The sequence below is a fragment of the Lampris incognitus genome, chromosome 16 (genome assembly GCF_029633865.1).
Source record: "Lampris incognitus isolate fLamInc1 chromosome 16, fLamInc1.hap2, whole genome shotgun sequence".
NCBI lineage: Eukaryota > Metazoa > Chordata > Actinopteri > Lampriformes > Lampridae > Lampris > Lampris incognitus.
The window spans coordinates 13,593,795-13,621,323 of record NC_079226.1 but is presented as its reverse complement, the minus strand read 5'-3'; the positions used below and the strand labels follow the sequence as shown (position 1 = coordinate 13,621,323).

The window sequence follows — 27,529 nt, the reverse complement described above, 5'->3', positions numbered from 1 at the left end:
CGGGAGACCTATTGAAAATATGTTTTAAAAAAACCCCGTTATTCGTGAGGTTATTTAGCCATCTCTGATTTATTTCATTGCATGATGCGACAATTATTACGTAGAGTAATCAAGGCAAAGAAGTCCAGACCTCAGGTTGAATGACCAGTGACTTGGCTAATTGCAAATAATCCCATTGATTATCCCCGCGTTAACTCTAGAGTGGTGAATATTATACACTACACTGACTTCCCAACCCCCCCCTTTCTCTTTAATATCACCTAATTTATCATTTTCCTTAGACTGGATGGTGGAGGGATAGGTAGTCTAGAAGTATATCAGATGCCAGAAGGAGCTAAACTGCAAAATATTCAAGTAAAATAATACGAGACAAAAAGTGGTGAAGCAACTTTTTCCTCTCAGCTGTAACCACGGAAACGGAATCCACCGGGAACTATAGTTATGGTCGCTGTTTCTACACGGAACTATAGTTATGGTCACTGTTTCTACACGGACGGATTTCGCGAAGCTCGTATTGGCTTCCTGTTTTTGCTCCGAAGCAGCAACGTGGGTTAGCGTGAAGTAGGGCCAAATTCAATATTATGTGTGACCAGGGTGCCGACCTTCAATTAAAATGCAGATTTCTAGCGTGAATGATGTGAAGATTTATAACTTAAGCCACGGGAAGTCTCTTCCAGAGGTAGGAGGCTCCGCACAATTTCGTTTAACACCGAGCTAGCTAGTCAGCTAGCAACAGTAAGAATTGCATGCTTGTTGAACCGGCTGATGTCAGTTAGCATATCTATGCGTTGGAAACCTGTCTAACCTTGAGACCATCTGTCTTATTCTGCAGTGGCTCTCAGATCGAAAGAAGAGACAATTACAAAAGAAAGATGTCGGTGAGTTGCTCCTAGCCACAATGGGCCCATTCATCGGTCGTTCGTACGTACAATTTTGTTCTTTACACACATGGATTTTTTCAGCTCTCAAGATTGTCTGGCAGTCAGAAGCAAAGCCTGATTGTTATTTGATTCCTTTCCCCCAACATCTATAGTCTACCTCGTTCAACGAGCGATCGCTCAGGCTTGCAAAGAAGTTAATGCTAGCCAGCTGATATCTAAATTCAAGAGTTACCCAGGTTCTACACTGGTCTCTGAAACAAATTTCAGGGCTAAAAAAAATCCAGTGGTGTGTAAAAGCAAATTTGTACGTAGGAATTATTGATGAATGAGGCAACATGTCAGAACAAGAGCTGGCAAGATTTGATCGGGAACCTGTAGTTCTAACTCCATTTTATTTGGTCTTAAATTATTTTCACAGACATCCAGCGCAGAATTGAACTCATCCAAGACTTTGAGATGCCTACTGTGTGCACCTCAATCAAAGTGTCGAAGGATGGGCAGTTCATATTAGCAGCAGGTAAGAAGACAATGTTTCAAAGCATCTTTCCCAAGTGGGATTCTGTTTGAAAGACTTGATAGAAAGTTAGTAAATTTGTCTCACCCTTGGATCCAACAAATGTTCTCATTTGAACAGGCAAAGTGTCATATCCTTTACATTATCTTTCCCTTATTTATGGCAATGTTAGGCACATACAAACCCCGGGTTCGCTGCTATGACACCTACCAGTTGTCCCTGAAGTTTGAGCGCTGCCTGGATTCTGATGGTAAGAGAGAGCTCAAAAATTATAGTACATCTTCATGTCATCACGAATGAATGAATCCATGAATCTATTTTCTCTCTCTTATAGTTGTCGCCTTTCACATCCTGTCAGATGACTACTCTAAGGTAAGATAGTGAGGCTTAGCTGTTTTTGTCTCGCACAGTTGAATTTACACTGCTCTGCACCCAAAACTCTTGTGTGTGTGGGTGTGTCTGTGTGGGGTAGGGCGGGTAGGAAAGGGCTTTCTCTTCTAGTATGAGCTCCGATTTGTTAGTTTGTTTTCACTTGCATGGCATTATCGTGATCCTCAAAGCATATTATGTCTACATTGAAGCCAAAAGTAGTAGTTAGCAGCAGTAGTAGATTAGTTATGAATATAAATGTTTTAAATTGACTTTCTTCATTCTGTGTGTGTGTGTGTGTGTGTGTGTGTGCGTGTGTGTGTGTGTGCGCGCGTGCGGACGCACATATGTGTATATATAGCTGGTTTTTCTACACTGTGATCGATATGTGGAGTTCCACTCCCAGCATGGACACTACTACAAGACACGTATTCCAAAGTTTGGACGGGACTTTGCCTACCATTATCCATCTAGTGACCTATACTTTGTGGGGACAAGGTAATTATACCATTTAAAAATGGTGTGAATGCCCTTTCATAATACCATGTTGCCAGCTTCTTCGTACTCCTTGGATTAGTAATAAATGTTAGTTTGGCCTCCTGGGTCAGATTTTGTTGTTTGTTTAAAATGTGTTTTTTGTTTCTCGTGTCATTTTCAGCTCAGAGATTTACAGGCTAAATCTGGAACAAGGGCGTTTCCTCAATTCTCTTCAGACTGATGCTGTGTAAGTATCATGCACGACACTTTCCCAGGCTTGGGTGGTTCTAGAGCAGTGTAAGGATAGTTATGGTTATTTACAACCCAGGTCTTATTTTCTAAGGTTTTGCCATTGTGCATAGTGGTTGTTATATAATTTCACTTATTGCTTCAATTTGGAGATTTTGGACACTGGAACATTGCTAGACAGAGCTCTCTAATGGCATCTTTTTGGGGGGGGGGATTCCCCCCCTTTTTTTTCTCCCCAATTGTACCTGGCCAATTACCCCACTCTTCCGAGCCATCCTGGTCACAGACATGGCTAATTGTGTCTGTAGGGACATCCGGCCAAGCCGGCGGTAACGTGGGGATTCGAACCACCGATCCCCGTGTTGGTAGGCAACGGAATAGACCATTACACTACCCAGACGCCCTATAATGGCATCTTACAGGGCAATTAAACACGAGCCTTAAGTGTCCTTTCAACAACAAGAAATTAAACCCTAGCCCCTTGTCTATGTAGTTAGATTGTGTACATGGTTTCTCATTATCAATGACTTCTCAATTGTGCTAGCTGGGTAGTCTATATAGATGGTTATTACTACCTACAGTAAGTAAGATGTTCACTTCTTTAAGTTGAACCTGGAAGTTGCTCAGCAATGTGATGGATCTTTGTTGATAATTTTGACATTTTGGGTAATAAGTTTTAACTTGCACTTTCATTTTGACTTCCAAATATGCGGTTTATGTAATTGGGTTTAACTGGACTTGTCTGATGTCAGTGTTCAGTTGTCAAATAACATGCCATTGTAAAGCTCTGTCTAGTGGAGGTCCCATATCCAAAATCTCCGCAATGAAACCAGTTAGTAAACTGATAACACAATGGCAAAAACTATGGAATTAAGACCCATGTTGTAAAAAAATGGAATTATCCTTTAATACACAGACTATTGACTGATGCTCCAGCTGAAATAGATATATTGGAGATTTGATTACAATATGATTTACTGCTGCAAGTTCACGGTACAGAGCCACTGGACAACATTTGGTGGCTACCGACAGCCATAAAACTGTTCCACTACCACTCTACATACCACTGTTGTGTACTGTCTCTCACCAAAGATATGTGTTTAGCAGCTCTGAGAGATTATTTGATTAAGCAGTATGCCTTACTGTCATTGGACATAACATGCTTCTCGTCTTGTTGACTTTTCTTCCAGGGAGCACAACGTGTGTGACATCAACCCCGTCCATCATTTGTTGGCTACAGGAACCATAGAAGTGAGTGCCTTAATTAGATTTATGTCTCATGTCACTCACAGCAGTTAACATGCAGCACTTAAACGCTGCTAAAAAAAAAAATATATATATATATATATTTATAAATATGTATATATATTTCTTTTCTTTTTTTTACGGGTGCTCATGTGGTGCAGTGCACTAATATTTTATAATCCGAATACCAAGGTTTACAGTTTGAAACTCAGTGTTTCCTCTGCCTCGGCCTAGAGTTGCGGGGAGCACATTTGGCATTACTCTTGGATAGGGACCTAGATATGTCCTGTCGTATTTAGTGACTCGTACAGGTGGTTTTCTCTGGAGAAACCTGCAGCTGGCAGTAGGGCTGCAACTAATAACTATTTTGATAATCAATTAATCTGTCAGTGATTTCTTCACTTAATCGATGAATCAGATAAAACACAAAAACAAATTTTTTTTCCATCATTTTATTCAAGAAAAATATTCCAAATTGGCAATATTAACCCAGATAACGGACCTAAATGTATGCTATACAGCATGTGCAAAAGACATATGTTTTTTTTTTAATTAAGTGCATGAAAACGTGTGTGTTTTCTTTTGTTTGTTTGTTTTTGTTTTTTTACATTGCTTGAATGGACCTGAGCTGTTTAATTCTTCTTCTTTCGGCTCTTTCCATTAGGGGGCACTACAGCAGATCATATGACCTGAGCTGTTAAAATGATAATAAATAATAAAAAGAAAAACACAAACTGTTAACAGGCTTTGCTATATCAAATAGCTTTTAACCACAGCAACACTGCAGTAACACTTTCTCACACTCACTATCTCTCTCGCTCACTCACTCACGCGCACACACACACACTTTCTAAAGGAACTTTGCATTGCAATGCAAAAAATACTAGCATGGTGTCCATGCTCCTGGCCTAGACGAGCTCTCTTCTTGGAAGTTAGACCATTCAGTCTGGATTGCGAGCAAACACTGGCTATCATGTGGAACTACCTGCAAATCCTCAAAACACAATGCATGCCATGGGTCTAAACTCGTTTAATAAAGATTTTGTACTTACCCCGCTGTTGAGTCCTCTTCATGCATGGCTCCAGCATGTTTTCATTTCAGGCAGGCGGCCTCTTGTCACTGTGGCGCCCCGTGCCATGCAAGATCGGTTTTACATAGTTTGCAGCTAATGTGAAGTGCTCCCATAGATGATTTTTGTCGAACGGTTTTCTCTGCCTCCGCCATGTTTCAAATGTTGTTTTTTTCTTCTTGAAGTGATGTAGCCAGCTCCACGACGCAGTGTGCACCAAAATACACCCAATGAATCGATACTTAAATTCGTTGCCAACTAATTTTATAATCGGAATTTTATCAATTTCATCGATTCGTTGTTGCAGCCCTACCTGGCAGGTGAAAAGAAGCAGTTGGCTGGCTCCTTATGAATGTCACTTTGGAAGATTCACGTGTCCTCCTCAATCATGATAGGGGTCTTGCAGTGTCAGGACCTTAGGAAAAGAGGAAATTTGATGTGAAAAATTAGGATGAAAAGGGGGAAAATGTTTGGTTTTCTTATACCGATTATGTCACAAGGGACTTTACAATCCAACACAGGGGACTTGATAATGTGACATAACTGGAGTGTATGTGCTTGGGGCATCAGTCTTCTAGTGCATATATTTGATCATTTTGTCTTTGTCCTACCTGCATCCAGGGGAAGGTGGAATGCTGGGATCCTCGTGTCCGGAACCGAGTGGGCATGCTGGACTGTGCCTTGAGCAGTGTAACCGAAGATACAGAGTAAGTACCAAGTACTTACACAACGATGACACAATACACTGAATCTGTCACCATCCGGTGGAAAATTCTTTCAAGTGGGAGGTTTTAGCACCTCTGAATCATTCAATCACAGCTGTGTTGCAATGTTTTGTTTTTTTCCTGTCTGACCGTGAAGGTTTTTTCTTAGAATATTTTCATCAGTTAATCAGAGCTGCTCTGAAAATTGATTTTGTGATAACGCAATCAGTAACTGTGTCTTATCAGTTACATTTCAATATGTTTTATTTTCTTATAGTTTCCAGCCACACAAATATAAACCTAAACGCTATCATGAAATGTACAACACCCACGATGCCTCAGTTTTTGACATGGTTTAGTGAGTTTCATATTGTTGTTTTTCCTTCCATAAGTACAAATATGAGTGCTGCCAGTTCTTTAGTGTTTCTTTCTGTTTGTTTGTTTTTTCTATAGAGTTCAAGGTTTGCCTTCAGTCAGTGCCCTCAAGTTTAATGGCTCTCTCAGCATGGCAGTAGGCACAAGCACTGGGCAGGTATGTCCAAAATGTTTTATGGGTCAGATTTTCTGTATGTATAGAAAATCCTCTTCCACAAAAGTGGCAGGATACTGGTAGTAGATTCAGTCATCTTAGCAACTAAAGTTACCACTAACTGCTCTGACCCCCGCTCTGTTCTGTAGGTGCTTCTGTATGACCTGCGATCCAGTCACCCCCTGTTTGTTAAAGACCATTATTACAACCTTCCCATCAAGTCAATCAACTTTCACGAGCAGCTGGACCTAGTTTTGTCTGCCGACTCAAAGATCATTAAGATGTGGAACAAAGACACGGTAAGAATCAGTAATAACAGTTACAGTAACACAGACGCTCAAACAGCTATATGGTGTTTCTGCACCATTCTGGCTGGTGTGAGATAACAACAACTTTTCACTTATTTGCTACTAACAGATCTGGGTTAGCTCCTCATTAGTGTCATTGGTAGAAAATCTTCCAATATATGAATGCATGCGATCTAGAAATGAAAGTTCTCCTAGAAGTAAAAGGGGGGGTACCCCTAATGTCACTGGAACTTTTATGTTTACTAGATTTTATTTCTGCCACCCCAGGGTAAGGTGTTCTCCACCATTGAACCTCAGACCAACATCAACGATGTGTGTGTCTACCCTCATTCAGGTGAGAAGAACAGTATTTTTATGAACCTTTCTATCACCAAGTAAAACACAATGAGTTTTTATATCATTTACGAATGTGCCAAGACCAAGATGGCTAAACAATAAGTTATACAATTAAAAAAAAACATCGAAGTTAAGCATTAAAACAAGACGTCAGCGCAATCACATAATACAACAACATTAAAACAATAATGAATTCAAGAATTTGTTAACCACTATAATAACCACCAGAATAACCACTGCGCCACTGTGCCGTGGGTGGGATTCCACACCATTATGGTGGTCAGTGTGGTTGCCTCACAGCAAGATTGTCCTGGGTTTGAGCGCTGGGGTAGTCCAACCTTGGGGGTTGTCCTGTGTCATCCTCTGTGAGGAGTTGCATGTTCTCCCCGTGTCTGCGTGGGTTTCCTCCAGGTGTTCCAGTTTCCTCCCACAGTCCAAAGACATGTAGGTCAGGTGAATCGGCCATACTAAATTGTCTGTAGGTGTGAATGTGTGTGTGTGTGTGTGTGTGTGTGTGTGTGTGTGTGTGTGTGTGTGTGTGTGTGTGTGTGTGTGTGTGTGTGTGTGTGTGTGTGTGTTGGCCCTGTGATGGTCTGGTGGCCTGTCCAGGGTGTCTCCCCGCCTGCCGCCCAATGACTGCTAGGATAGGCTCCAGCGTCCCCGTGACCATGTGTAGAATAAGCGGTTTGGATAATGAATGGATGGATGAATTCAAGAAATGCAGTTTAAAAAGCACCAAAATAACTTCTGAGAGTAGTTTGGAGGAGATCAAAACAATCGAAGTGGTAGACAATATAACATACAGACACCCTGCATGAGCATTTAGGTACAGTAAACCACCATAATCGAACAGCAGCAACCCGTCTTTTTTTTCGCTCCAATGGATAAGCAAGACCTATTCCTGATATTGAAGACTAGTTTCACTCGAAAATTTCTCACAAAAGTTTCAATGTGATGTCTAAAGGAAATGCTGTCATCAATCAAGATGCCCAAGTATTTGTTTATTCTGTGTTGTTAAAATGATCAGATTAAATTAGACCTTTTTGGAGACTGAAAACATTAGTTTTATTTGCTTATCGCAATAGGACTAAAGATGCACATGTTTTAAATTACCTCAGGGGAGGATTAAGGGACTTGAAGTATTAAATTGACCCCAAATACTGGGTCTATATGATTAAGATAATATGATTAAGACATCTGCTACGTCACTCGTTCCCTTATAGTTGTTGTCATGCTACCTTTAGATGGCGCCATCTGACAGCAGAGTCCAGACCTCGCTTAACTCAGCTTGTCATTTCTTGGTTTACTGTTAAGAGCAGTTGCTTGTTGCCAAACAAGTCAAAAAATAAAAGTTAGAACTGAAACCCACACGTGGCTCTGAAGTAATGCAGATCAGCTCTTCATCGGTATTCATAATATTTTTTGATTTTTCAAAAAGTGAATTTTAAACAGTGTCAGGGAGATTGTTCCAGTTTGGCCCAATTTCCGCCTTGGCTTAGTCTTAATCACCCAACAATAAGGCTTAGTATGACATTTTAAATTTGTCATTCTCGTCAACAAGTTTCTTCATTTGTCAGCAATGCTTTGAGGCTTTACAATCCTAGAAATGGTTAGCCAGAAAATGAAAAGATAAATGTAGACACTTTCCTTCCTTCCTTCTTTCTTTCTTTCTCTCTTTAAGAGTGTATCTAAGAATGGCAACTAGAATTCAAGAAGTTACCAAATTTCCTTTTTTTCTAAACAAATATTTTTCTATGGTCAAACTGGCTTGGAAGGTACTCTTGTCTTTTTTGTCAACAGTTTATGAATGGAATAGATTCTGATTTCACTCCAATCAGGGAAGCACATGAAAGCAAAACTTAATCCCCAAATAATCTAGCTGTTGACTTGCCCTTCAGTATATGTTAGCCAGAATAGGACAGAACCTCCAAATCAAGACAAATACTGTCTTGGAAGTCAGGATCGTGTTTGTTAGGATACAGAACCAGAGGGAGATAAGGCAACAGCCACCTCCAAAAAAAACCCAAAAAACCCTTCAGTACTGCATTTGCTGATGTAGTCCCCATACGAATACATACAACACATACCCACAAAACACTGTGTGTGTGTGTGTGTGTGTGTGTGTGTGTGTGTGTGTGTGTGTGTGTGTGTGTATAAAAAAATATAAACCAATGAGTCAAGTAAATTCTTTATGATTCACTGACTTTACTTGACTCACTGGATTATTTTGCCCATTTTTGAGCACTTTCCCTACCGTTGCGTGTGTCCTTTAACAAAGGTATATGTGTGTATATATATAGATATATATATATATATATATATATACACCACAGCTGAGACCCATTAATATCTGCTGCACTCTTTCCTTCCTGACTTGGTCTTCCTTCCTGTCTTTCATTCACAGGTATGTTGTTCACTGCCAATGAGGATCCCAAGATGAACACATTTTACATTCCGGTGAGTCCTGACTCATTCACATTCTTTAGCCATGACTGAACAAGCCCACGTGCGGGCAGGTCTCATTCACATTATTCCTTTAAGCTCTAGATGTTCTACTTTTCACATGCCGTGTGACTGAACAGCCATGTTGACAAAGCATGACTCCAATGTTTCTAATAGCCTGCATTAAAGATGCGTGTATACAGGAAACAAGACTTTGGGCAGATGTGATTTACTCTGGACAAAACACATACACCGTCATCTGTCTTGTTCCCACTTAGGTGTCATTCTTACAGGGTGGTGTTTTGATATTGTTGGCAGGTGGCACTTGAAAATAAGTAATACAATTATGTAAATATTCATATTATTTTTGCCTTACTGTGGCCAGCGGGGGATGTTCAAACTGGTTTGAGCAAGTCTGTGAATGTTCTCATTCATCCAGGTCATGGTTATCCAAAGGAATTGAATCAAGTGCAACTGGACTTGGTATATATCCGTGAAGACGTTTCGCCTCTCATCCAAGAGGCTTCATCAGTTCGTGCCTTTCTGACTAGACCAAGCTAGTCTGACTGGCTGGTGATGAAACTCAGATATTTATCCTCTTTTGAGTCGTTATCAGAGCTATTGATGTCCATGGCTCTTTGTGTTCCGATGTTTAGCAACGCCCGCCGTTATCAGCGGTATTGATATGCGTGGCTCTTTTGTGTTCCGATGTTTAGCCACGCCCGTCGGTATCAGAGCTATTGATGTGCATGGCTCTTTGTGATCCGATGTTAAGCAGCGACGGTCGTTGGAGGTGTTAGTTTCGACTTCATTAGTGCTCCATTCAGTGGTCATGAGTCGTTGGAGCCGTTAGTGACCGACTGTTGTTCTTGGAGGCTAGGCTTCTTGAGTCTCCTGGGTAGAGATGAAAGGACGGCATTGTAAGTGGGAGATAGGTGGTGTCGCAGACCTCCTCCTCTGTTGAGGGGTGGTTTTTCCAGTTTTGCATTGATGGCTTCCTTCACCCCTCTTTCAAACCATCTATCTTCCCTGTCCAAAATGTGTACGTTGCTGTCCTCGAAGGAGTGCGTCTTCTCCTTTAGGTGTAGATAAACTGCTGAGTCTTGTCCTGAGGAGTTTGGCCTTCTGTGTTGGGCCATCCGTTTGTGTAGTGGTTGTTTGGTTTCTCCTATGTATAGGTCAGTGCAATCCTCATTGCAATGTACAGCATACACCAGATTGCTTTTTTGGGTGTGTGGTACACGGTCTTTGGGATGAACCAGTCATTGTCGGAGTGTGTTGCTGGGTTTGAAGTATACCGGGATGCGGTGTTTGTTAAAAATTCTCCTGAGTTTGAGCAACCAGATACTGTTGCCATCGATGAGTCTCTGCAGCACCTTCGGGCAAAGGTCCTGTTTCGAAATGCATTGATAATTTTCTGTGGAGCTCATTTTGCATTGTTTGCAGCACTTTCACGTGGGTTGGGCAAGATTTTCCAACTGAATTTTAGCAAGCAGGTCCAGGTGAGTGTTTGCCCGGCCCACGATTAAGTCGTAGAAGAACAGGAGCATCCATATTGACACTCTTGTTCGGTCATGCCTCTATCTTTTTAATCTTTCTTAAACTATGAGTCAATCTAGAAGATCAGGAGTGTCCATATTGACGGGTGCATTTGAAAGTCATCAAGTCAATTTCAAGTCATGTTAATTTTATTTGTATAGCCCATTATCATAAATTACAAATTTCCCTCAGAGGGCTTTACAGCAATGCAACATCCTGTCCTTAGACCCTCACATGGAACAGCTCCCTAAAAAAGAAAAACCTTTAACACAGAAGAAAAAATAGGAAGAAACCTCAGGGAGAGCAACAGAGGAGGATCCCTATCCCAAGACTGACATACATGCAATGGATGTTGTGTGTACAGAATAGAACACAATTTACAGTATACAACACTGACAGAGGATACAGAATTATAATAGAATTATAAGATAGATGAAGAATGTGGTGACGAGGACGCCAAGCATTGTCCAGATGCCACCGGAACAGCTTAGGACCTGAGCTACGTTACCCCCATGGTCATGTAGACCAGACAGGAAGACAGACTACACATGCACACAGGGGAGACTCGCATCACACCATTAACATACATGGTAGAAGAGACAAGTCACACATCAGAGAGAGAAGGATACAACATTGAAACAGGTTAACAAAATTATATGGATTTGTAAGATATATAAAAATGTGATGAAGAGGATGCCAAGCAGTGTCCAGGTGGTGACCACCATCACCATGGAGACCTGGCAGGAGGATAGACTACTCATGCAAACAGAGGAGACTCGCATCACACCATTCACATACAAGGGACAAGAGACAGGAAAAGACATCATTCAAAGAGAGCGAAAGACGTGAGAGCAGAGAACTGTTGCAATAATCTATACCCTATAATTTCATCGGCAGAACAGTGCTTGGTAAATTCATTGAGACAGAAACCAACCTGCCATGCAGTACAGGTCATGAAGTAATCAATTTAAAGGCAACTAATTGTAGGTTAAGGCAAAAAGATGAGGATGTGAGAGAGAAGAGAACTGTTGCAATAATCAATAATCTATACTCTATAATTTTGTCGGCAGAACAGTGCTTGGTAAATTCATTTAGACAGAAACCGACTCGCCATGCAGTAATCAATTTAAAGGCAGCTAATTGTAGGTTAAGGCAAAAAAAGATGAGTTTTAAGTTTGGATTTAAAGGACTCGACAGACTGGTTGTCTGACAGCAGCATGGAGGTTATTACATAAGAACGGGGCCCGTAAGGAAAAGGCGCTGCCGCTTCTTTTTAACTGGATACACACAGGAGCCTGCATTTTGAGAGCGGAGAGTTTGGGATGAAATATATGGTTTAAGGAGATTAGACATGTATGACAGGGCAAGCCAATTTTAGGATTTTCTGAATCAGCAGAAACACCTCGAAGTTTGATCTAACATGGATAGGAAGCCAATGAAGGGAGGCAACAATTGGTATAATATGGTCAAATTTTCTTGTTTGTTTTTTATTTATTTACACATATAAAAAATTAGAAGACACAATATATAATTTGAAAAAGAATGTGAAGGAGAATTTCCTAAAAAAAAGTAATTAGTAGTTAGGATTCTAGTTACAGCATTTTGAACCATCTGAGGACTTAGTACTAGCATGTGGCAGATCTAAAAACAGAACAGAACAGTCTGGATGAAACAAATGCACGTATTAGAGTCTCTGCATCAGCCATGGACAGGAAAGACTGAATTTTAGACATTATGTTGATGAAAAAAGGCAGTCTTGGTGATTTCTTCAATGTGTTTATCAAGGAAAGGCTGGGATCAAACGTAACACCAAGATTTTTGGCTGCCACACTTTGTGAAATCAGAGTTGTCGAGCGTTACTGTTACTTGGTCAAATTGATGTCTATGTCTACAAGGGCTAACAACCAGCATCTCAGTTTTATCCAAATTTAAAAGCAGGACGTTTAGTGATATTCAAATTTTCACAGCAGCTAAGCAGGCCTCTAAATTAGTAATTTGATTATGATCATCAGCCCTTATAGGCACACACAGCGGTGTATCAGCCACATAGTAATGGAAATGTATTCCATGACTGCATATAATTTGACCAAAAGTCAAAATATGAAGTGAAAAAAATAGAGGGCCAAGAACCGAGCCCTGAGGTACGCCATATAAGTAGTCTTGAACACATCACCCATAGGTGAAATTTTATACTTAATTACAAATTTTTCAAACAGTATGTTTCACTTGGGTAACAGAAAAGGTTTCGAGGATTTCAGAAAGTTTATGAGCTCGGCAACTTTAAGTTGGGAAACCTTGCCCAACCCAAATCAAGAGTGTTGCAAACTGTGCATTTCTATGGAACTAGCACTCACGCAGGGGTTTTTGATAGTCCAGAATGAGGCTACAAAGATCCCAACATTTTCTCAATAAACACCACACCTCATTCCTCTTTGGTAGCATGGGATTGTAACTGTGGCCAGCTTTTGCCACTGACATGCTGTATAAGAACAAACTCTACACTGTTAACATCATCTTGTAATTCCTAAACAAAAGCACACATTTCTCCTCTACCGCTGTTTTTGCCAATTAATTTAATGAAGTTAAATTAATAATAACTATAACTTGCATGCTTATTGCTAGTCAGCAATGGTGTAAAAGGCTGGGATCAAACGTAACACCAAGATTTTTGGCTGCCACACTTTGTGAAATCAGAGTTGTCGAGCGTTACTGTTACTTGGTCAAATTGATGTCTATGTCTACAAGGGCTAACAACCAGCATCTCAGTTTTATCCAAATTTAAAAGCAGGACGTTTAGTGATATTCAAATTTTCACAGCAGCTAAGCAGGCCTCTAAATTAGTAATTTGATTATGATCATCAGCCCTTATAGGCACACACAGCGGTGTATCAGCCACATAGTAATGGAAATTTATTCCATGACTGCATATAATTTGACCAAAAGTCAAAATATGAAGTGAAAAAAATAGAGGGCCAAGAACCGAGCCCTGAGGTACGCCATATAAGTAGTCTTGAACACATCACCCATAGGTGAAATTTTATACTTAATTACAAATTTTTCAAACAGTATGTTTCACTTGGGTAACAGAAAAGGTTTCGAGGATTTCAGAAAGTTTATGAGCTCGGCAACTTTAAGTTGGGAAACCTTGCCCAACCCAAATCAAGAGTGTTGCAAACTGTGCATTTCTATGGAACTAGCACTCACGCAGGGGTTTTTGATAGTCCAGAATGAGGCTACAAAGATCCCAACATTTTCTCAATAAACACCACACCTCATTCCTCTTTGGTAGCATGGGATTGTAACTGTGGCCAGCTTTTGCCACTGACATGCTGTATAAGAACAAACTCTACACTGTTAACATCATCTTGTAATTCCTAAACAAAAGCACACATTTCTCCTCTACCGCTGTTTTTGCCAATTAATTTAATGAAGTTAAATTAATAATAACTATAACTTGCATGCTTATTGCTAGTCAGCAATGGTGTAAAAGGCTGGGATCAAACGTAACACCAAGATTTTTGGCTGCCACACTTTGTGAAATCAGAGTTGTCGAGCGTTACTGTTACTTGGTCAAATTGATGTCTATGTCTACAAGGGCTAACAACCAGCATCTCAGTTTTATCCAAATTTAAAAGCAGGACGTTTAGTGATATTCAAATTTTCACAGCAGCTAAGCAGGCCTCTAAATTAGTAATTTGATTATGATCATCAGCCCTTATAGGCACACACAGCGGTGTATCAGCCACATAGTAATGGAAATTTATTCCATGACTGCATATAATTTGACCAAAAGTCAAAATATGAAGTGAAAAAAATAGAGGGCCAAGAACCGAGCCCTGAGGTACGCCATATAAGTAGTCTTGAACACATCACCCATAGGTGAAATTTTATACTTAATTACAAATTTTTCAAACAGTATGTTTCACTTGGGTAACAGAAAAGGTTTCGAGGATTTCAGAAAGTTTATGAGCTCGGCAACTTTAAGTTGGGAAACCTTGCCCAACCCAAATCAAGAGTGTTGCAAACTGTGCATTTCTATGGAACTAGCACTCACGCAGGGGTTTTTGATAGTCCAGAATGAGGCTACAAAGATCCCAACATTTTCTCAATAAACACCACACCTCATTCCTCTTTGGTAGCATGGGATTGTAACTGTGGCCAGCTTTTGCCACTGACATGCTGTATAAGAACAAACTCTACACTGTTAACATCATCTTGTAATTCCTAAACAAAAGCACACATTTCTCCTCTACCGCTGTTTTTGCCAATTAATTTAATGAAGTTAAATTAATAATAACTATAACTTGCATGCTTATTGCTAGTCAGCAATGGTGTAAAAGAGTTGGTGTCTTCTGGTAACAAATTACAACATAACCTTTGGATAAATAGAAATGAATGCAAAACCAAAGTAAAGAAAGGCACCAAAAACCCCTCAAGTGGCAAAAAGCGGTAATACCAGCTATCAACAGTATTTAAGGATAGCAACACTGATGCAAATAGGTCTCCACATTGACAACCATAACAGTAAACTTGGGAGTTTAGCGCCATGAAAATGCCAATGAGTATGGCATTGTGTTTTTGTGGGTGTGGGGGGCATGATGCTGTTGACTTTGTCTTTAGGATATGACTATAATGCCATCCTTTACCTAAACCAGATAGATTTCTCTGACACTCTTGACAGGAAATCAGCGATCAGGCAAATGGCATGGTCAGGTCTTACCTTTGTCTATTTGAATATATTTTGATCTATTTCTAATTAACTCCGTTTCGCTTGGGGAAAAATAACTTTGAAATGAGCTAATCTGAGTACAAGTGAGCACTTCTTCTGTACCTGATTCCCCTAAGCACTGTCCTCATTCTCAATGTGTCTGCTGACTAGTGATCTTTAGCTCAAAAGTACAGTCCGGTCACTCCAGGACAACGGATTGACAGCTCCACATCACCAGCTAGTGTTTGCAGGCCATTGATTCAAACTGGCTTCCAGCTTATTGTACTGCAAATTCCTCTGTATTTAACCCTTATTTGACTTAAAAATTTGCTAAAGAGCACATTTTTATCACCAGGTGTGGCCTAATAAGAACATATTCTATTCTTGTCGAGGTGCTGGGCAGCATTAATACTGACAAAAGCACTGAAGACTAAGGGATGGTACAGGAATACAACAGGCCAAAAATTACAATAAGCTAAGGCTGCAATTAAATGAGTCAATGCAATGAAAAGGGATTTAGGGCAGTAAAAGAAAGACAAAGACACCCAGGATAGAGAAAACATGAGCACTACATAAGCACAGTTATTAAGAAAAGGTCACAGGCTGCGGTTTTGTGGATTGGAAAGCAGATGCGGGTTCACTGAGAGTGTCCACAGTGGAGTCTTTCAAAATGTTAAGACATCACACAAAACAAATGGTGGCTTTAGAACATTTATTCTAAGTTCTTGATGCAAATGTTTTTATACTTACCCTTTTTTCCCCTGTTCCTCAACCCAACATACCCATATGGAAATGAGCCAAACATGCAAGCCAATGTCTTTGAGGGTGATGTGACGTTCTCACTAGTTTTTTTCTATGAGGGACACTGCTAATAGGGTGTTCAGTCTCAGAACTGGCAGCAGTAACAAGGGCCAGAGGAACATTCCAAAAAAAAAAATTAACAAAAGCTCCATTCCTGCCTTTCAAAGACATTCTAGGAATTTACATCTATTTGGATACAATGGCCTCTGTTTGTGAGACAATTCAAATGATTGGCGATAAGCCCTAGATTCAGTTCAATAATCGCCGGTGGGAGGATAAAGGGACATGATCAGTAATCCTGTGTCAGTGCTATAACTGACTAGTTTGCTAAATATGGGCCTTCAAGGGAATTCGGTTTTCCAAGAACGGTGAGCACAAGCGATCGGCAATTACATTGTTCAAACAGCGGAGTGAAATTTGCTCCTTTTGCAGACATGACATTAACATCACTCTGTCATTCAAAAGTAAATGCATTTAGTACGGCAAAAAGTAACACTGTGAAGTATGACCATCAACACAGGTTTGTTTTATTTTTGCTTTGCATAGGCTCTTGCTCCAAGATGTTAGCACCTGTAAGAGCTAGGTTTCCTGTCAAGTCAAGTCAATTTTATTTGTGTAGCCCAATATCACAAATTTGCCTCAAGGGGCTTTACAGCAACACAATATCCTGTCCTTAGACCCTCGCATTGGATAAGGAACAACTCCTCGAAAGAAAGAAAAAAACCCTTTAACAGCGAGAAAAAATAGGAAGAAACCTCAGGGAGAGCAACAGAGGAGGGATCTCTCTCCCAAGGTTTCAACAACAGGTTTCCATATTTGATCAGAGAGCAAAGTGTTCGTAACGCTTCCATAGTGCATCATCAAACTGCAATTGCAACTGTTAAAGGTGTTCCGGCAAATACATAGTTATATGGTTACACAACCAACAGTCTAAGTCTGAGTCAGGCCTCATGCTTAGTGTGTGTGTGTGTGTGTGTGTGTGTCTGTGTCTGTGTGCATGCATGCATGTATGTGCTCGCACATCTAGGCTCTGGGCCCAGCTCCTCGGTGGTGTTCTTTTCTCGACAACCTGACAGAAGAGCTGGAAGAGAGCCCGGAGACCACCGTCTACGATGACTACAAGTTTGTCACCCGGAAGGACCTGGAAAATCTTGGTGAGAGAGCTAAGTACTGTATTTGCTCCTAACAAAATATCAGTTTTCAGCTGAAAATCACCAAGGCTTTTTCACCTTCACTCTTTCACTGAGTGGGCCATTCATTCATTTCGTCTTTATTTAGACAGGATTACAGACATGAAAGAGGTCGTAATATGATGAGAATTGGAACCCAAGACTTCGAGTCTGTCTGTCCTTTGAGAAAGCGCCTCTCGGTCTCGCCTCTGTCTTTTTAAGTTTTCTTAAACTATGAATCAATCTGAGCCGTTTTGCCGCCTTAGGAGTTAGCAAAGGCGGCTAGACTGCCTAAGTAGAGGCCCGTAACAGTTTGGGGGGGATGCCGGCATGAACACTGGAAGGGTTGAATGAACATTGGAATGCAGGCTCAGCAGTAAAGAGATCAAATGACAAGGAGGAGGAAGGTGGTTGGCTGTCAGGGAATAAAAGAAGTGAAGGGGGGCGCTGGGTGGGCAGGGGAGGGCAGGGGAGGACAGGGGAGTCGGTTTACAGCAGCTGTGTAATGTGGCGCTGTTACGTAACGCCGAGGCACACGGGGCAGATAGAGTTGAGACTATGAGTGACCGGAGGGTTCTTCCTACAGTTATGACACATGGACATGCTTTCACACAGGGGCTCAACTTGCTGCTTTTCTTTTTTTTCTACTCTCGCTCCATATCCCCTTGCACTCTCTATCTTGCACTTATTCATTCGTAAAATTTGACCCCTCTTCTCACCAACACACACACACGCACAACCCCTGCATGCTGTAACTAAAGAGCGTTCCTAAGCATGAGTATTCTTAGAAAGAGACTTGCGTCATCCGCTGCAGTTTCGCGTTTTACATCAACATACTCGCGTCTCATAGTTTAAAAAAACTGACAGTCGTTGAATTAAATGTAGTCAGACATTCCCATATTACCTCTAAATGTAGGCCTCTTGCATAGCTGTAAGAATCAAATGTCATTTTTGAGTTAAAGTATTTGTCAGGTATATGAAAAGGTGTAGTTATTGTGTATTATTCGTGATTATAATCATTGTATTGCTTGGCGTCAGGTTTGTCTCACCTCATTGGTTCGTCTCTCCTGAGAGCCTACATGCATGGCTTCTTCATGGACATCAGACTTTACCACAAGGTATGCTGTTTTAGATGTATACTGTTGGGATATTTTCTCAAATAGCTGGTTTTAAGAGTAGTCTAATCACATTTGGTCAATATAATTTAACAGCTTAAACGTTTTCATATATACATCTGTTGATGCCATATACAAAGGCACACCTGAAACTGGAAGTTCTGCTCTTTGGTTTTGTTTCAGGTCAAAGCCATGGCAAATCCTTTTGCATACGAAGAGTATCGCAAAGATAAGATCCGCCAGAAGATTGAAGAGTCCCGGACCCAGAGAGTCCAAGTTAAGGTGAGACATTTCCATCTCTTAGACTGCTGTCAGAAACAGTAAAACAAAGCATAGTAATGACTCCGAAGATTGAAGCTGAACCTTTTTTCTTTTTTCGTTTTCAGTGGGAATCTTTTGTTCTTTTTGTATGAGGGACGGTCATGTCAAACTGCATGCCAAAAATTTAAATACCCATACTTTGTAGAATGTAATTAAATGGTTTTTTTTCTCAATCATGATAATCTAATGCTCAGTTTGGTGCACATCCAGTATACTAAGCATGAATTAATACAGCAACATTTCCACCTTTTGAGAGGGATTTACACTTCTCACCCTTGAGATAAAAGGTGCAAGTGGCAAAAAAAAAGCTGAGAAAGGTGTTTTCAAAGGTTTTTTTTTTGAGGGGGGGGGTTGGGTTAACATCCTGAATAGAGAGTTGATTGATTGCATAACATACACATGCTAAACAAGTTTTGCATCTATGCCTTTCCTAACTGAGACAGAAGCTGCCTAAGGTGAACAAGGAACTGGCTCTCAAGCTGATTGAGGAGGGAGAAGACGAAGCACAGCTGGCATCCAGGAAAAAGAAGGGCAAGGTGGGAATTTACTAACTCTAGAGGTCGGGGGAGGGCTGTCTGGTTTTCCGTTTTTTTGGTCCAAGACAAAAAAAAAAACCTGAAACCAGTTCATTTAACCCGTGAACCAATGTATGTTTGAACTTATCAGGACTCTTGTCAAAGTGAGCGGTCACCACCTTACCGAGTGTCTCTGTATCAAAGACAATGGAAGTGGTGCACTAATGGGTGAATGGAAATTCAACTCATCCGAATAATTTTGATTTATTTACTTGGGCAGTAAGAAATGGGAGGAGACACGGGTGGGATTTGATCCTTGGTCAACACAAATACACGTGACTCCAGAGATAGCGGACAGAATTGCTTGAATTGGGCGTCCGGGTAGCGTAGCGGTCTATTCCGTTGCCTACCAACACGGAGATTGTAGGTTTGAATCCCTGTGTTACCTCCAGCTTGGTCGGGCGTCCCTTCAGACACTATTGGCTGTGTCTGCGGGTGGGAAGCCGGATGTGGGTATATGTCCTGGTCACTCCTGTGGTCGGTCAGGGCGCCTGTTGAGGGGGGAGGGGGAACTGGGGGGAATAGCATGATCCTCCCACGTGCTACGTCCTCCTGGTGAAACTCCTCACTGTCAGGTGAAAAGAAGTGGCTGGTGACTGCACATGTATCGGAGGAGGCATGTGGTAGTCGACAGCCCTCCCTGGATTGGCAGAGGGAGTGGAGCAGTGACTGGGACAGCTTGGAAGAGTGCGGTAATTGGCCAAGTACAATTGGGGAGAAAATAAAAAAATAAAAGAATTGCTTGAATCATACCTGAGCAGCAGGGGCACATAATTGTAGAAGTGGTGTTCCTATCTATCACATCTATAAGCCAAAAAAATGAGATTTACACGGTTTTGCAAACTAACACGTTCCAACTAACCTTAAAATCTAATCGAATCCCATTCGTACAAACTCCCAGGGACATCCCAGCATCCTCGGAGATGACCGCTTCCAGGTGATGTTTGAGAACCCAGACTACCAGGTAAACGAGCAGAGCGAGGAATTTCGTCTTCTCAATCCTCTAGTGTCCAAGGTCAGCCAGAAGAGGAAGAAGAAGCTGCGCCTGCTTGCTCAGCAGGCTGCAGCCGCCGCTCAGCAGGTAACCCTGTTGTTCATTGTTGGTCACTGTCCCTTTGCTTAGTCTGCTGAGTGTTGAAAAATATTTTAGAAGTTTCCAGGTATTTATAAATATGGACAAGTTGGGCCCCCCTGGTAAATCAGTTAAATGAGCATGTGGTTCATATCCAACCAGGACCATTGCTGCATGGCTTGTCTTCTCTCTTCACCCCATATTTCCTTTTTCTTTTCCCATCTGATAAAGGTTAAATGTCTAAAAAAAAGATCTTGTGGGGGGGGGGGCTGTTCAAAAAATCACAAGTGAGCATTGGGGAAAGGTCTAGAGCTTCATTACGACACTGAGTTGCTCAACACAGAGAGAACTTGAACTCCCAAGTGTTGATGACACTAGCACACAGTCAGAGGTGTGAAACAATGAGGGAGGACTCTTCGGTGTCTAAAAACGGGGTGTTGAAAAGTACGAAATCTGATAATGGAAAATATGTGGGACGTTGATGTTGTTGCACGTATCCTTTTCTCACTTGCAAAATACTAAAGTTACACATTTTCCATTGAATTCGGTAAGGCTTGACTCTGCTTCTGCCTGTTTGTTTCAACTTCCTGGAAGACTCTACCATCAATAAATAACACCTTTGTATCTTTTTCCAGGCAGCTGAAGAGGAAGAAGAGGAGCCAGAGGGACGTGCCAGCTCTGAGGAAGAGGAGAGTTCGGATGATGACAAGAGCTGGGTGGAAGAGGTGAGGGAGCAGCGGCGGCTGCTGCGCCAGGAAGACTATGACCGCCGGCGGCTGGAGAGGAAGCAGGCAGACCGCAATACCAGCCTGCTGGCCCAGGAGCAGAACCCCAGGGAGAAGTCAGACCAGGTTCGCGGAAAGAAGACAAACCAGCCGCGCTTCTTCCAGATCAAGGCCGGGGAGGAGTTCCGCAGCTTCGGCGACGTGGCCTGCAAGCAGAAGCTACAGAAGTAAGTTCTGGAAAACCAGTTGACCTTACATGTACAGGGTTCATAAGGCCATGTAAAATATGGATAAGTCATTGAATTTGAAAATATAGGTTCCAGGCCCTGGAAAAGTTATGGAAAATTTTAATTTTGTAAATGTTTTGGAAAAGTCGTTGAAATCTGACTAAAGCAGCAGCAATTGTGTTAAATGTTGACCAATTTAAGAGAGAAGAAAATAAGTAATAATGATACACCATTATGGTGGGTCTTTAAAATTTCCATTGTGTGCATGCAATGGTTTGCTTTCATATCAGCTAGCTATCTTGTTAACAGTATACTAAGCAAGCGCAGTTTTAACAATCAGTGACTTCAGATGGAGGGGTAATAAATAAAATTTAAATAATAGATTGGCTCATATGCAGTATTTGTAGACCGACTTTCACATCACATAGTGTTTAAACCAGTGCTGTCAGAATTAACGCATGAATTTTAGGGATTAATTTGAAATTTAACATGTTAAAACATTAATGCGGTTAATGCAGCTGGGTTTCGTTTACTAGGAAGTGGCAGCTGTGCAAGGCTGTTTCACAACCATATTGGGGATTCGGTTGTGCGCTCTCCCTCCTGCTTGTCAGTGCAGGCAAGCTGTGTTTTTCCCCTACTCTGCTCCTCGCTGGACTGTTAAGATGTGTAACCTTCGTCTCCACTTGTTCCCAGCCCTCATCCCCTCATGGAGGGTATTATATATTCTACTGTGTTGTGCCACTGGGGCATATATGGGGTTCTGTGATGAACATGTAATGAACGTCATGAATTCACGGCAGTTTAAATTCAACTGGCACTTTAACATGGAACACGTTTTTTCTTATCATTTATAGTAGTGCATGCAAGAAATTATTACCTTCTTTATATGCCTGGGTTTTGTTATTTCTGTTAGTGCATATAAGAACTATACCTTTCAAGCTGACAATCAGTTTTGATGGACTTGATTGTTTTATTGGAAATCTGTAGTTCACAGGAGAGACTCTGTGTTCAAAGTTAAAAAGATGCTATTAAGGTGTCCGGGTGGCGTAGCAGTCTACTCTGTTGCCTACCAACACAGGGATCACTGGTTCAAATCCCCCGTGTTACCTCCGGCTTGGTCGGGCGTCCCTACAGACACAATTGGCCGTGTCTGTGGATGGGAAGCCGTATGTGGGTAAGTGTCCTGGTCACTGCACTAGTGCCTCCTCTGGTCGGTCGGGGTGCCTGTTCAGGGGGGAGGGGGAACTGGGGGGGAACAGCGTGATCCCCCCACACGCTACAGCCCCTTGGTGAAACTCCTCACTGTCAGGTGAAAAGAAGCGGCTGGTGACTCCACATGTATCGGAGGAGACATGTGGTAGTCTGCAGCCCTCCCCGGATCGGCAGAGGGGGTGGAGCAGCGACCCGGATGACTCAGAAGAATGGGGTGATTGGCCTAGTACAATTGGAGAGAAAAAGGGGGAACTCCCCCCCCAAAAAAGGTGCTATTAAACAATAGTATTTGAATTTAAATATACCGTATTTCCTGGACTACAAGTTGCACCGGAGTATAAATGCATTCAGCAAAAGACGTGTTGTTGCAAAGAAAAAAACACAAAAGTCGCTTCTGTGTATAAGTCGCATTCATATGGTGGTACAGTATATGGTGGTACAGTATAGAGCCCTATGTGGCAACGTTTTCTTAATTCCTGCTCCCGCTGGATTTCTGACCATTCATGACCGCGCCATAGACTTCCATTGATTTTGTGTCTTCTCCCATCCCACAGAGAAAACACCTTATTTTACTGTGTAGTACTTAAAGAGACGCATACCTGTCGGTAATAACGTAGCGTTCTAGTGCATAATTACATTCATACTGGTTATTCTAGTGCAATAAGTACACCTATTCTAGAGAAAAATTACATTGTATCTATTTATTTTACTTATTATTTTAGAACACGTGTTGTTGGCTGGGGTTGTTTGTTTGTTTTGCTGGTGTTGTTTTTTGTTCCCCTGTGCCTTTTTTTTCCCTTTCCCTTTTTCTCCCCAATTGGATCCGGCCAATTACCCCACTCTTCCGAGCTGACCCGGTCGCTGCTCCACCCCCCCAATCCCCCATCCATTGATCTGGGGAGGGCTGCAGACTACCACATGCCTCCTCCGATACATGTGGAGTCGCCAGCCGTTTCTTTCCACCTGACAGTGAGGAGTTTCACAAGGAGGATCTAGCACATAGGAGGATCATGCTATTCCCCCCAGTTCCCCCTCCTCACCGAACAGGCACCCTGACCAACCAGAGGAGGCGCTAGTGCAGCGACTAGGACACACCCACATCCGGCTTCCCACCCGCAGACATGGCCAATTGTGTCTGTAGGGACGCCTGACCAAGCCAGAAGTAACACGGGGATTCGAACCGCCGATCCCCGTGTTGGTAGGCAACTGAATAGACCGCTACGCTACCTGGACTTCCCTATGCTTTTTTGGCACTGATCAGTGTCGTATTCTGTACAATGACCATAAAGGCTTTCTATTCTATGTCAACAAAGCCTTTCCGGGCGACAAAGTCATATGGCTGAATATCTACAGCAAAGTGCGACACATTTCTCGATAGTATCTTGTTTAATATGTGCAGGAAGAAGTGCTCTTTATCTTTGAAGGAGAGCTTACTTTGACCAGGGAGAGCAGAGCTGGTATGTCGCATCAATCCAGAGGTGCCAGATTTGTGCCTGTTGTAGGAAAATACATTTGCACATTTGTCACAACTAACAAAGTTCAGTTCATTTCATCTTTGTCAGTCGCAACTGAGAATTTTTTTTCCCAGTTGTCAGACTTGGCTTGCTTTTCTTTTGTATTGTAATAACCTGCTTTCATCTTCTTTTCAACTTCATTTGTTGACCCCACCCTTCTGGTTAGCGCTAGCTTAATCCTGGGACCTGAATTTTATTTTGGACCAACTGCTCCCGCCCGCAGCAAAGTTAAACCGCCCACTCTCGCGAGATTTGCCTTGGGTCCCATGGGACCCACAGGATCCCGATCCCAGCGCAGTCTTCTAGTACAGTATTTTCAATTGTGTTACAAGGTTAAACAGTGCCATCTAATGGCAGTGGTTGAAATGCAGCATATTGTCCGACAAAATTGTATATGTCGCTTTGGAATATAAGTCGCAGGACCAGCCAGACGAGTTAAAAAAACAGTGATTTATAGTCTAAGAAATACAGCACTTCCTTTGTGTTGACTCTACATTAGTTCCCTGATTTTACATTTAAATGTCCATTATTACACACTTCTGTCTTAAGAAAAAAAGAGAGTACTCTCAATTAATCACAGCAAATTGTACTATTAATTAGTTCATTTTTTTTAATCGATTGACAGCCCCAGTTTAAACACATCTTTTCAGTGGCAACTCTAAAAGATATATTATGACTGTGGAAATTAAGCTAAAAGTTATGTAGAAGTCATGGAAAAGTAATTGAAAACCACCGCTGGAAAAAGTTTATGAACTCTGCATGTAAAAGCAATAAGCTACCATTCATGTAAAAAGTTGGAAACTTATTTTATGGTGTGTCACATCAAGGACCTCACGCTCCCATCTCGTGCTTTAGTCCTTTGTGACCTTTCGGTGGACTCGAGTTGATCGCTTGACTCTTGTCAATCCATTGTGGTTGCTAGACAGATTCACGCACATGACAAGGTTCACATAGACAAACCCACGATTTGTCCTTGGCACACGTGTCTGAGAAATATGTTGTGTCTCCCATCACAGGGCTTCTCTGGAGGACCGTCTGAAATTGGAGGAGCACTCTGGGACCAGCAACATGGCTGACACTGCTGTGGGCAGCAAACAGCTCACTTTCACCCTCAAAAAGGTAAACCACCCACATACTCATTTTATGATGGGTCTGAGTGACTCTTATCCTCTCAGACACTTTTCCTCCTACTTGTTTTACCACTGTCTACCACCTAGGCATGCACAACTAGACAGTGTGCCTTCCTGTGCATCCCCACTAAGCATCCAAGTTAATTTGGTTACTCTCTGTCCCAGTCCGACCAGCAGCGGAAGCAGCAGCAGGTGGAACGGGAGCACCATGAGGAGCGGAGGAAGCTCAGGCGCTCCGCTGGACACCTGAGCAGCGGCAGGGGACGTGGGCGAGGCTGGGGCGGTGGCAGAGGAGGAAGAGGAGGAGGAAGAGGAAGGGGGCGCTATTAATGAGGGTGGCCTGATCCTGACTGAATGCTGCAAGCCAACCCATTGCCTGTGTACTAGCTGAATAAGGGGCATGCGAGCGATGCAACTCTTGCTTCGCTTCAAAGTTTCTACTTCCTTCAAGGTATTCAGCTGTGGTAGATGCTCTCAGGTGTTTCGCAGTGTTGAGTTTAGACTTTATTGCCAGATGATTGGTCCAGATGAAGATTTTTCTGCAGGACTGGCAAAGGCTAAAGCTGAAATCTATCCATGTTCAATCCCATCTTAATAGTAGGTGGGCCATGAATTTAGCTGCTCCCTGTCACTTAACAACATCAGTAAGAAAGTATTGACTATGTTGCTGCCAGGGAGCACAACAGAACAAATACCATTACCAAAGGACTCCGTGCACTTTGCAGTGCATGTTTTAAGCATGGGTGGCCTCAGTGAGAATCCGAGATGTGAAGAGCGGACTTGACATGACTTGCCTTGTGTCTCTCAACTACATATTTTCTTAACAAATGCATATTTTCTACTCAGTATCAGTACCTACTGTTTCAGTTCAATCCGGGTGTGTGTGTGTTTTCATGCATGCGTGCACATGTTGACCGTCACAATTTTTTTCAATGTTATTTTTACAGTTCAGCATACACAGGATGACGGTGTGTAAACGATAAACTAATGTAATTGGAGTGACACTGTTTGTCTTCTGTTTTTAATTCTGCTGGCATGGTATGAGACTCGGCATTTTTATGAATTGTGACATGAAATGATTTTGTGAAACTGACAAAAAGCTCATTTCTGCAGAAGTTATGTACAAAAAGTGTGTGACATTCATATAGAGTAAGTAAGCACTTCTTGTTAAGATGTTGTGTTCGCCTTATAAATGTTGCAAATCGAGTTGCTGATTTATCAGCGCTGTCGTCACACAGTTCATCTTGTGCATGGGACAATAGAAGGAGATTCGAAAATGTGCAGTTTTGCCACAACACAATGCAACGGATATCTCAAGTTCTGAGGAAGCGCACAATCGGCACGCTGAATGCAGGAATGTCCGTAAGACTTGTTGCCAGAGAATTGAATGTTAATTTCTCTACCATAAGCTGCCTCCAGCGTCACTTCAGAGAATTTCACAGTACGTCCCATCGGCCTCACACCCCCAGACCACGTGTAACATACTCCAGCCCAGGACCTCCACATCGGGACTCATCACCTGACAGAAGACCAGTCACCTAATTTGGTTTGCATGACCGGAGAATTTCCATGCAAACTGTCAGAAACCTTCTCAGGAAAACTCATCTGCGTCGTCGTCGTCTTCTGAGGTCTTGACCCAGCTGCAGTTGGACATGTCTGTACCCCGGTGGTGTCTAATAAACTCATTCATTGGACAGATTTTTCTACTCTGCTCCGACTGTAGAAGTATTTGAAATGGTTGCATTTTGTATTTTTGTTCAGCATATATGACTCAAACTCTTGATTTATTCTCCTGATGAGTGGGAAATTGCATTTTTCAATATTGTGCTGGAAAATCTGTATTCCAGAGTTAAAGCCAGATCTCTGGAGTACAGATTAAACCAAAAAAACACAAGACCTGGTGTACCTCTTGATGGTGCCTTGGATTTTGTTATATATATTAGATATCCTCGACGTCAAAAGGCATTGCTTTTTTTTTTCCTTTTACTTTTTAAACACCAAGTCGCCACATGGTTATTCTCATCCCCTTCCCCCACAGAGACACACACACACACACACACACTTTCATAGAGCCGTGCTTCTTGGAACTAGAGCGTTCTCCTGCTGTTCCCATCCCCCCATCTACTAATGGCTTCAACCATTCTCCTCCAGCACCGGCCCCCTCAGACACAAGGGAGGCGCGTTTCTCCCCTTTTGAATGGCTGCCCTGGCCTCAAACTCATTCAAAACCACCTTGCTTTATGACGTAGGCCCATTTAAATCTGCCTCTTCAGAATAGCAGTGCTGCTCGAACATCA

The 27,529-nt window shown here is 42.0% G+C and overlaps 1 protein-coding gene across 1 annotated transcript; it reads left to right on the top strand.

The window, feature by feature from the left end:
- Window positions 1-539: 539 nt before the first annotated feature.
- On the top strand, window positions 540-27,032 carry nol10 (nucleolar protein 10). Its single transcript, XM_056295898.1, has 21 exons — window positions 540-679; window positions 833-878; window positions 1,300-1,398; window positions 1,568-1,645; window positions 1,730-1,767; window positions 2,126-2,262; window positions 2,423-2,488; window positions 3,681-3,741; window positions 5,427-5,512; window positions 5,963-6,041; window positions 6,188-6,337; window positions 6,614-6,680; window positions 9,087-9,139; window positions 17,200-17,326; window positions 18,380-18,459; window positions 18,640-18,738; window positions 19,221-19,313; window positions 20,254-20,433; window positions 21,060-21,376; window positions 25,119-25,221; window positions 25,398-27,032. Exons 1-21 carry the CDS (start codon window positions 614-616, stop codon window positions 25,560-25,562), a joined length of 2,190 nt encoding a protein of 729 aa, XP_056151873.1. The 5' UTR covers window positions 540-613; the 3' UTR covers window positions 25,563-27,032.
- The last annotated feature ends 497 nt before the right edge of the window (window positions 27,033-27,529 follow it).

Bases quoted from the DNA above. Each gene is read 5' to 3' on its own strand.
- nol10 (XM_056295898.1), top strand. From the start codon at position 614: ATGCAGATTTCTAGCGTGAATGATGTGAAGATTTATAACTTAAGCCAC. The intron at 1,399-1,567 runs GTAAGAAGACAA...TGGCAATGTTAG, and splicing joins GCAGTTCATATTAGCAGCAG to GCACATACAAACCCCGGGTT. The intron at 9,140-17,199 runs GTGAGTCCTGAC...TCGCACATCTAG, and splicing joins TGAACACATTTTACATTCCG to GCTCTGGGCCCAGCTCCTCG.